Source organism: Capsicum annuum, chromosome 11 (assembly GCF_002878395.1).
Source record: "Capsicum annuum cultivar UCD-10X-F1 chromosome 11, UCD10Xv1.1, whole genome shotgun sequence".
In the NCBI taxonomy this organism is placed as follows: Eukaryota; Viridiplantae; Streptophyta; class Magnoliopsida; order Solanales; family Solanaceae; genus Capsicum; species Capsicum annuum.
In genome coordinates, this window is record NC_061121.1 from 51,719,986 (window position 1) to 51,731,435 (window position 11,450).

The window sequence follows — 11,450 nt, forward strand, 5'->3', positions numbered from 1 at the left end:
ATATAATAAAATTAATACTATAAAAAATAAATTGAATAATAGAGTATCTAATAGTAAAGATAAAATAGACACAAGTTGATAAATTATTTATTAATTTTGAAACTCATATTATTAAACATCTATTTTTTTCTCGTGTATCTAACAAGTTTAAAAAATGGATAAAGCAATAAATAAAGGGGCAAAATAATAAAGTATCCGTTCCTAATTGGTTTTCATTTTTGCTAAAATTAGATATTCCAGAGTATTTCTTCCATTTCAAAATAGTTAACCCTCTTTCTAAAAATACTTATTCCAACTTAGATGTTTATTTTATGAAATTAAGAGAATATTATTATGTTCTTCCAATACGATCCTTATCATTAAATGACTAAATAAAGTGTACATACTTCTATTTATATTTTCAAAGTATAATTTATAAGGTTAATTAGGTAAAATAAATACCTAATAATTTTTTACTCAAGCAGAATATCAAGTCAACAAGGGTCAATTATTTGTCGTTTTAAAAAATTAAGACATAATTAATTGTCTTTTTCTATCTTTACACTTAATCTTAATATAAAAAGATGTTAATATAATGCAAGAAAAGATGAGTGTTAAATAAAGATATAACAAATAAGAATAATGTAGTCTAAGTTATCTTCCAACTAATGTTTTTTCAAGGGATTTGCCATCCAAAAAGATGATAAGTATGGTTATTCTAACTAAAAAGAAAAGTAGGTAAAATAAATTTAAATAGATAGTATAGATAAGGATATAATTGTAAATAAGAAAAATAAACAAATGGGGAAAATGAGGAAGTAAAACTCAAAAGCTTAACCATGATTATTAGTTGATATAGTAACCATGGTTAAGCAGGGTCGACTTTATCTTCTCACACGTAAAGTCGCCAGTCCCCTTAAAGCCCAAAGTCGAGCTTTGTTTGCCCCCTTTTTATAGAAATCGTACTTATTGCATCAACATTTTACTTTTTCCCTCCTCTCATTTCTCTTCTCCTCTCTGCAAATACACGCATTTGATCTCTGCAAAAACACCTAAAAACACACACAGTTACACTTTCTCTTTGTCTCTACATGTATGTGATAATTATCGGCGCTTCGTGAATTTGTCGGATTCTAACGTCATCACCGTTTTCCGGTCACCGGATTTCTATTTTTCCGGTACAGCATATACACCTCCGTCTCTCTGTTATTTTGTTTATTTTTCCTGGGATTTTCATGGTTTTGAGGTTTTTTCATATGGTAAATGAGTATTTCGGTGATGAGACGGCGGAAATTGATGTGTTGCTTGTTGTTTTTTGGTTTGTTTTGCAGTGATTGAATTTTTTTTCTGTTCGGAATATTTGATCGGAAATTTCTGTGGAGCTTTTAGAAGGTTGAGAATTTTGTTGAAATTGAATTTAAGGTGAGAAATTTATTATTTTCTGTGATTTCTATAGCGGTGTTTTATTTCGGATCGGTTCAATTTAGATTTTTATGTATTTGTACTTTAGACTTTATATAATGACTGGACTTTTGTCATCGTACTTACTGTATTTCACAGGAAATATTCATTTTTTTTTTCAATTCGGAGATGTTTATTCTGAACTAGTTTCAGCGTTTTTGGATTTTGTGATTCACGACTTAAAACCCTAGAGGAGTTGAAATGATACATGGAAATGAAGTTATTTCATAAATCGTTTTTTTTTAAGGGGAGCCTTAAGAGTAATTGGTTTCCGGTAAAGTTGCTGCCATGTGACCAGGATGTCATGAGTTCTAGTCTTGGAAACAGCCTTTGGCATAAGGCTGCATATAGTAGACCTTTTTTGGTCGGGCCATTCCTTGGACCTTGCGTAAAGTGGGAGCTTTAGTGTGCCGATTTTTTTGGACAATGTCAGGATAAGTTGTATTTGTTTCTTGAAATTGGATTCAGTAAACACTAGGTGATTTCTTCTCATCTATGCTAACCTTGGTGGACAGAGTTACATGGTATATGTCGTTGGTGGGAGGTACAACAACAACAACAACAAACCCACTATATTCCCACATAGTGGGGTAGGTGACAAGTATTATCTCGAATTAATCGAGGTGTGTGAAAGCTGGCTCGGAAATCACGGTTATTAAAAAAAGTAAAAAAAAAAAAAAGGAAATCTAATCTTGAATACATTATGAATTATACCAGTAATTTCATGCTAATATCAAATGGATAAGAGATTGGAATTAATGACTATGGTAACAGATTCATTTAGTAACTGTGGAAGTAAATGTTGGAAGAAAAATCTAGATGCTTAGCTGTTATGTGCATTGTATTTGAATGTTTGTTGAGCTAACATTATAAATTAGAGTGGAAGAAAGAAAAAAAGGGATGTGAAAGCACCTAGATGCAGAGTTTCTGCAGGCAGGTGTAATATGGTGTGTTACTTGGAGATCATGGCATGCATGGCCGTGTACGTGAACTGCCGTTCATTAATGAGCAGAAGACGACAAATATTTCTCTGTAGAGAAGTTCCGCTAGTTTCAACAGAGAAACTTTAGCACAATAATGCGCGTGGAGTTCACATTTGTCGTTTAGTAAAAAGTTAAAAAGGAAGTCAATAAATGGGTAAGCTTTCACAAGTTTTGAGAGAGACGTAACTGGACTTTTTATAGCCGCTGAAGTGTTCAACGGTTTTTTGTCTCCTTATGCACGTGGACCATGCTGACCTACACGCAATCAATATAAAATTGAGTGCAACACCTCAAAAGTTGAAAGAATTAAAGTTAATCGCCCATAAGGTGACAAATATAATAAATATTCCGTGAAGGACTGGCAGGAAACCAGCACCGAAGGGTGTGGCCTAGTGGTCAATGAAGTGGTTTAGAACCATGAGGTCCCAGGTTCTAATCTCAGTGAAGACAAAACACTCGGTGATTTCTTCTCATTTATCCTAGCCTTGGTGGATAGACTTAATTGGTATCTGCAGATATCCCATGGAATTAGTCGAGGTGTGTGCAAGCTGGCCCTAGGGTTATCCAAAAAGAGGGGGGATGGCGGGAACTAGGCATTTGATTGCTTCTTAGGCTCTTAGATAAGTGCCAGCAGGGATAAATGATTATTATCCCCTTTATGATCACATAAAGATCTTGTTGTATGAAAATGGAAACGGAAGAATTTTTGTCCAAGGCCGGTCACGTAGTGTATGCTTATTGCATCTAGTGCTCACAAGCTGTAGTTGCCTCATCAGCAGTGGCAAGACCCAAATTGAGCAAGCTATTCGAATCTTAGTACTTAGCAAGTGCAAAAACTTTCTGAGTTCCTTGCTTGACTTCAGATTTTGGACGTTTCTGGTGAGTATTTTACTCCTGATACCATCAATGGTCAGATAGTTGATGCCCTTATATGAACTATCAATTGTTTCCTAACTTCTTGTGTTTTTACTTTATTTTTCTTTTTTTAAAAAATTACAAGGTTGTAATTTCTGTTATGTTAAATAAGATGCTACCACTGACTGTGGAAGATCAGACTTCATCACCATCTTTTATTGCATAGATGACAAAGCTGGATCTTATTTTGATTCATTTATCTAGAAATATAGTTGTCTTTTACAGGTTCTTTAGATTCTATGGATATCCAATTTGATGGTTAAGTTTCAATCATCTACGTTTTCTGTATTAGTGTTATCAAAGGTGAAAAACGCATAAACTGCTAAATTCCAAGATCCATTGGGTCTTTAAGCGCAAAGCGTGAGCTTCAATGTAGGCACAAATAAGAAAAGTAAAATATTGTATAATTTAGGAATAACAATTGTAAGCACAAACAACAAATATATAAATAGCAGCTCCTAAGTGCAGATAGAGCTGAAGAATAACAAGTCGAGGAATCATGTATATTGTTGATAACATTAGCATGTCCATATAGCAAAAAGTGGAGTAAATTTCATCCATGGTCACTTAACTTTGTGTCTATTACACAAAAGTCACTTTTCTTTTATTGATTACACAAAAGTCACTTTACTTTGCTCCGGCCATCACAAAAGTTACGATGGCCGGATTTTACAATAATCCCACCGAAAAATATGTGACAACCTCAATTAGTTCTTAATTTTAATTTAAGAGAATATTATATTACTCATGTCTTGACCCTTTTTATATATGTCCAACTCGATTTTTCTTATGGATTATATAACGGAAAAATATCAATTTCTCAATAGATTAGGCTACCTAGTGAAGACTATTTTCATAAAATTTTTTTTTGATATTTTTATGAAATAAAATTATACATATATATTCTTAAAATCCTCTAAAGTTAGACGTGTTGATAAATTATTTTTTTCCTTTAAAATTATGGCATGTAGTTGATAAAATTATTTTCAATTTTTTTTATGAAATAAAATTATACATCTATTTTCTTAAAATCCTCTAAAGTTGAGACGTGTTGATAAATTATTTTTTCCTTTAAAATTCTGGCATGTAGTTGATAAAATTTTTTTTTTTCTCTAAAATTGTGACATGTAGTTGATAAAATTATTTTTTTCCATACATTTTTTCCTTGCCACTTGGGCCTTTGCATTTGGTATATCATAATAATATGATAAATTACTCTATTTATTGAATTTGTCTTTGTATTTTTAATTGTTTGATTAATCGATTAATTTTCTTAAAAGTTTTTATTATAATATTTAGTTTCTGATAAATTGCATATTGTTTAATTAATTCAATTGATAAATACAAAAATTAAATATCCTATAATTTCTTTATCTATTAAAGTACTTATATTTTATAACTTTTATTAACACAACTGTCAGTAACATTATTTGTACAAATTTTGACAATACTTATTCAATGACACAGTTAAAAAGATTTTATTTTAAAACTATCTTTAGCATGTTTATTTATCTTCAAAGAATAAAAATATATTTTTTTAAAAAATAAGATCATACATGTATTTCAATTTTATGTGTTTTGAAGAATTTTATCTTGTTTATCACTCTTTTTCGATGCACCTTTTTGGCAGATGAATGTAATATTATGAAATGTTTCATAAAAATATCAACCAATTTTTTTTTATGAAAATAGTCTTTATTAGGTAGTCTAATCTATTAAGAAATTTGTATCCTTTCATTAAATAATCCATAAGGAAAATTGGGTTGTGCACATATAAAAAGGGTCAAGATATGAGTCGTATATTATATATTCACTTAAATTATACTAATTAAGGTTGCGACATCATTTTTTCGGTGGAATTATTGTAGAATCCGGTCATAGTGACTTTTGTCATGGTCGGAGCAAAGTTAAATGACTTTTCTGCAATGAGTCAAAGAAAAGTGACTTGCGAATAGACACAAAGTTAAGTGACCATAGATGAAATTTACTTACCAGGAGAGTATTAACATAGGAGGTTTGTGTGGAAAATGATAATTGCGGAACAAAGAACTCGACAATTAGTGTACTTCTAAATTAAATTCTTCTCTTGCATATTCTTAAACAACAAATATTAAGAGTTCTGATGGAATGTTAGAACTCATTTCGTGGCTGTTTGGCGAGCTATTTAGTTCTAATCTGGACACTTGCAATTGGTATACTCTAGAAATATATATAGTGGTATAAATGTCTTTATTGTTTGAAGGTGCATTGAATATCCAATGATTTCCATTTTAATGTAAAAAGGATAGATGCAATTCATTGTGAGCACACTTACTTGTAATTGCTACCTTCAGAAAGTAGATATTGAAAAAATTCCATAGTTTTTTAAGTTTCTTTGGAATGTTCATTCCTCCACCAAATTAGCTTTTTACATATAGATGAAAGGATTAATGGCTGGCCTTTCTTGTAATATCCTTTTAATTGAAGATCTTGGAGGTGGGGCATGATTTGGTGAACTCACCTTCAAATGGGTTTTGGGTTGGACTTGGGTTTGTTATAAACATATCATTCCTAAGTTCGTTATGAACATCCACCAAGCTTATTCAACACGTTGAAATTAGAATTAAACTTATTATTCGTACTTGTTTCTTTGTTCACTGCCCGTTTCAGGCTTCAGCTTAACAGTAACTGGCTAACTGCTTCCATGGTCCATCAAAGCCATGTTATGGTTATTATGATAAATTCCATGTTCTTATACCATGGCCTTAGGAAATGTGCATTTCTCTTCTTTTGTGTTGGATCCCACCTTATCATGTAACCAACCCTTCACCCTGCTAAATTGGTTAGTACTTGTAGCTTCCATAATATATCACTTGTCAGCCCTTTGTTTTTTTTTTTTTTTTTGAGAAGAAAAAAAATGCCGACAAGTGATATATTATGGAAACTACAAGTGCTAACCAATTTAGCAGGGTTACACTTGTCAGCTTTTAAATTTTTGTTTAAAACTACTACTGCTATCGAATTTCATGGCGCTGCATTTCTCATGTCATTCTTATTATGCGAGTGAGATGAATTATTGAATCATTGTAATGTTATAACAGTTCTATCAACTCTAATTTTTCCCTTTTTTTGAGTTTGAGATTAAATATTTCTTGACACTTACATTTGCGCCTACTTAGTTTCTTTGCCATTCCTTGCTTGGTGCTTGATAATATCCTCAATTTAACCAATCCACAGTTCTATTGTTTGATGTTGTGATGATGTTACGAATCACGTCTTATGATGAACTCATTGGCTAAATAATAATCCGTCTTTTTCTACCTGTTGGTGCTGTAGGTTAGTGCACAGCTGCTTTGGGACTGAATGCTTCAAGCATAGATTTCAAATTCGAGCAGTGCTTGTTTAACAAGATAGACCAAATTTCACTCTATAATCATGCCGTCAAGATCTTGTGCCAATCTTTTGGACATGGCATGTGGAGACATACTAGATATACCGACACCTAGAGCTCTTCCACGTGTGATGACAGTTCCTGGAATCATCACAGATGGTCATGGAAGCAGTGATGGTGATTCAGATAGTATGTTATCCTCATGCCGAGAGCGAAAAATTATTGTTGCAAACATGTTGCCTTTGCATGCTCAAAGAGATACAATGGTTAAAAAGTGGTTGTTCAGTTTGGATGAGGATTCTCTTCTATTGCAATTGAAGGATGGGTTTTCCCCTGAAACTGAGGTTGTCTATGTGGGTTCTCTCAAGGTTGATATTGAACCCAGTGAACAGGAGGAAGTTGCTCAGCGACTTCTTGACGAGTTCAAGTGTGTGCCTGCTTTTGTACCCCATGATATCCAGGAAAAGTTTTATCACAACTTCTGTAAGCAGCAACTTTGGCCTCTTTTCCACTACATGCTTCCAATGTGTCCTGATCATGGAGATCGTTTTGACCGGCAGATGTGGCAAGCTTATGTCTCTGCGAATAAGATTTTCGCTGATAAGGTTATGGAAGTCGTTAATCCTGAGGATGATTATATCTGGATTCAAGATTACCACCTCATGGTTCTCCCAACATTTTTGAGGAAGCGCTACCATCGGGTCAAGCTAGGTTTCTTTCTTCATAGTCCATTTCCTTCGTCAGAAATTTACCGAACTCTTCCTGTTAGGGATGAAATTCTGAAAGGGTTGTTAAATTGCGACCTAATTGGCTTTCATACCTTCGATTATGCACGTCACTTTCTGTCATGCTGCAGTCGAATGTTGGGTCTAGATTATGAATCTAAACGAGGACATATTGGACTTGATTATTTTGGTCGTACAGTCTACATTAAAATTCTGCCTGTGGGCATACATATGGGTCGACTAGAGTCTGTGATGAACTTTTCTTCTACTTTTGATAAAGCTAAAGAAGTTCAAGAAAAGTTTAAGGGGAAGAAGGTAATTCTGGGTGTGGATGATATGGACATATTCAAAGGCATTAGTTTGAAATTGCTAGCATTTGAGTACCTACTACAGCAGGACAAGAACTTGCAGGGGAAACTTGTTCTTGTTCAAATAGTAAACCCCGCTCGTAGCTCGGGCAAAGATGTTCAGGAAGCAAAGAGGGAGACATATTCAACTGCTGAAAGGATCAACCAAATTTACGGTAGATCTAATTATGAGCCTGTTATTTTGATTGATCGTCCGGTTCCTCGCCATGAGAAGACTGCATACTATGCTGTTGCTGAATGTTGCCTAGTGAATGCTGTGAGGGATGGAATGAATTTAGTGCCTTACAAGTATATTGTTTGCAGGCAAGGTTCTCCTGGTATGGATGATGCTATGGGTATTAAAGCTGATTCTCCTAGAACTAGCATGCTTGTTGTGTCAGAATTTATTGGTTGTTCACCATCTCTGAGTGGAGCAATTAGAGTAAATCCATGGGATATTGAAGCTGTGGCTGAGGCTTTAAATGTTGCCATTACAATGTCTGATTCCGAGAAACAACTTCGTCACGAGAAGCACTACCGCTATGTAAGCTCTCATGATGTAGCTTACTGGGCTCGCAGCTTTATTCATGATTTGGAAAGAGCTTGCAAAGATCATTATAGTAAGCGTTGCTGGGGCATTGGTCTTGGCCTGGGCTTCAGAGTTATTGCACTTTCTCCAAGTTTTAGAAAGCTGTCTATTGATCACATGGTCTCCTCATATAGGAAGACACAGAGAAGGGCAATATTCTTGGACTATGATGGCACTGTTGTACCTCAGTCATCATTGATTAAAGCTCCAAGTGCTGAAGTTATTACGCTGTTGAATTCTTTAAGCAATGATCCTAAAAACACAGTGTATATTGTTAGTGGAAGAGGAAGGAGTTCATTAAGTGAATGGCTTGCACCATGTGAAAGGCTTGGAATAGCTGCTGAACATGGGTATTTCATAAGGTATGGATATTTTATGTAAACATGACGCAGTCCTTTCTGTGTCTTGATATTTTGGTGCTATTTTTTTCTTGCAACCCTTCTCCGAATAACTTCTCTTTCGAGCCAAGGGTCGATCGAAACCACCTCTCTACCCTACAAAGGTAGGAGTAAAGTTTGCGTACATCTTACCCTTCCCTTCCCTTCCCTTCCCAGACCCCACTTTTGGGATTGCACTGTGTATTTTGTTGTTGTATGCTGCAGTCCTTTGTTGCAGTTGCTCTATAATTTCACATTAGGAATTTTTCTTCTGAAGTCTCCCTTGGATACCTTCATGTTAACCAGGATTGTATCATGTTGCAGGGGTAGTAAAATGTCGGATTGGGAATGTTTGGCTTCTGATCTCGAGTGGAAACCGATTGTGGAACCCGTTATGAAACTATACACAGAAGCAACGGATGGATCATATATTGAACCTAAAGAGAGTGCTTTGGTGTGGCACCATCATGATGCGGACCCAGACTTTGGCTCCTGTCAGGCAAAGGAATTGTTGGATCATTTGGAAAATGTACTAGCAAATGAACCTGCAGTTGTTAAGAGGGGCCAACACATTGTCGAAGTCAAGCCACAAGTAAGATCTTCCTCCCTAGTGCGTTTGTATCTGCTGCAGATAGAGACATCTTCAAAAGTTTTTACTTGTTCGTTTGCTTATTTGCAGGGTGTGACTAAAGGATTAGTGGCACAAAAGGTCCTCTCAATTATGGTTGATAATGGGAAGCCACCTGATTTTGTTATGTGCATTGGAGATGATAGATCAGATGAGGACATGTTTGAGAGCATATTAAGCAGTGTATCCAGTCCGTCGGTCACTGCTGCCCCAGATATCTTTGCCTGCACTGTTGGGCAAAAGCCAAGCAAAGCCAAGTATTACCTAGATGATACTGCTGATGTTCTTAGACTGCTCCGAGGTCTTGCTAATGCATCTTGTCCAAAGCCAAGACATACTGCTCATTTCCAGGTTGCATTCGACTCTGTTCTGTGAGAAGGCAAAGTAGTTGGTGGTTGGGCATGTACATGGTTTTACTTTTGGGGTTTATTTTTTACCGATGAGGAGTATATCCTTTCGGCAATCTTAACTTTATGTGATGGATAGCTGGACTCAGGCCTGACTGTTACCAGGTTATGCTGCATTCAGGGCCTGAAATTACCTTTGATGGTGACTACTTTTTCTGTAGATTCCATCATTGGGGAAAAACATTTAATAGAAGTACAGTTTTGCAGTAGTCATGATGCCCTGAATGATTAACAAACACCATTGCGTTTGTATAGATACATTTATCTCTTTAGCTTAATGACTGGTTTAAGTTTCACCAAGTGGAAAGCTGCTAACAACGCTTGATGCCATTTTGTACTGAATGAGTTCGCTTGAACATGTACATAGTACTAAGACTTTTCTGGAATATCTTCTCGAAATGTCTTTACTAGTTCAATTGTTCTGCTTTCCTATTGTAAATACTTCAGATACTACTATCTGATAATTGCAAGAAGTGGTTTTTTCAGTTCTGTGCTCTGTGGTCAATTCTGCGTGAGTCGTTATGTAGATAACTTATAATAATGGTCCTTTTGACCTGATTGAGATCTCTCAAAAGATCATCTTTGCCAACTGGCGTCCTCAACATTTCCTGTGAATAAGGTGTCAATTTCAATGTGAACAGAAATGTAGGCTTCAAAATGATGTCACGTTTTTATCCATTCTTACTTTTGCTTTTCCAAGGTAACAGCTTGTTTGGATGGTTATTGCATGTCGGCATATTATATTATACTATTGTTTTGTTGAATACAATGTTTCGATGGATAGTACTCCCTCTATTTTATAATAAATAATAAATAAATTGTTGGATTTTAGCATACATATTAAGGAAAAAATATTAAAGACATAAATTTAACATAATTTTTTATTTTTATCTCAAAAAAAGAAAAAGTTGTTCTTGTAATACTTTTTTAAAAGTTAATTGGTTGTCAAATTATAAGGGTAAATTTAGAAAAAAATTTGATGATTCACTTATTTTGAAACATCAATAAATACTCCAATAATTCACTTATTTTGAAACGGAGGGAGTATAATACTAGTATCCTTTTTCATCGTTCCATAAAGTTACGCTCTAGCAATATATAGAATAAGCTTACAATGTCGCAAAGGAAAAAGTAAGGTGCGGGGTAGAGATATAATAAAAAATATTAGGTAAAGCATAAAAGAAAATTATTAACTAATGAGTAAAGAGCAAGATGAGGAAAAAAATAAGGTATAGACGCGATCACACAAAATTGATTACGATATAAGTTGGCAGTTTTCATTGTTACACAATACGGTTGTAACAGTATGCTGTAATAAAAACAATCAAAACAAGTATTTGCATTTTACATAACGATATAGTATAGTAGGTAACAATCATCTAAATACTGTTGTGCATTCATGCAGAGAGAGATGTAATATAAATGTGGTTCTGAGCATTCATGCAAAGAGACATGTAGGCTGTGTTTGGTACGAAGGAAAATGTTTTCCATGGAAAATATTTTCCTAGAAAATGTTTTATAAGTTGGTTTCTTACTTGTTTTCTTATGTTTGGTTGGTGAATGAAAAAAATATTTTTCAAAAATACATTTTAGTGTTTAACTAAAGCGTAAAAATACATTTTAGAATTCTTTTTTAAAAAATAAATTAAAAAAATAAAATCCTTTTTTG

General features: G+C 34.3%; 1 protein-coding gene across 1 annotated transcript; it reads left to right on the top strand.

Annotated features, from left to right (window-relative positions):
- Positions 1-875: 875 nt before the first annotated feature.
- Positions 876-10,270, top strand: LOC107847550 (probable alpha,alpha-trehalose-phosphate synthase [UDP-forming] 9). The gene is made up of 5 exons (XM_016691866.2): positions 876-1,157; positions 1,311-1,401; positions 6,654-8,731; positions 9,071-9,338; positions 9,426-10,270. Exons 3-5 carry the CDS (start codon positions 6,753-6,755, stop codon positions 9,747-9,749), a joined length of 2,571 nt encoding a protein of 856 aa, XP_016547352.2. The 5' UTR covers positions 876-1,157; positions 1,311-1,401; positions 6,654-6,752; the 3' UTR covers positions 9,750-10,270.
- Positions 10,271-11,450: the final 1,180 nt, after the last annotated feature.

Coding starts and splice junctions, on each gene's coding strand:
- LOC107847550 (XM_016691866.2), top strand. CDS start 6,753: ATGCCGTCAAGATCTTGTGCCAATCTTTTGGACATGGCATGTGGAGAC. Junction 8,732..9,070: donor GAACATGGGTATTTCATAAG/GTATGGATATTT, acceptor ATCATGTTGCAG/GGGTAGTAAAATGTCGGATT. Junction 9,339..9,425: donor TTGTCGAAGTCAAGCCACAA/GTAAGATCTTCC, acceptor GCTTATTTGCAG/GGTGTGACTAAAGGATTAGT.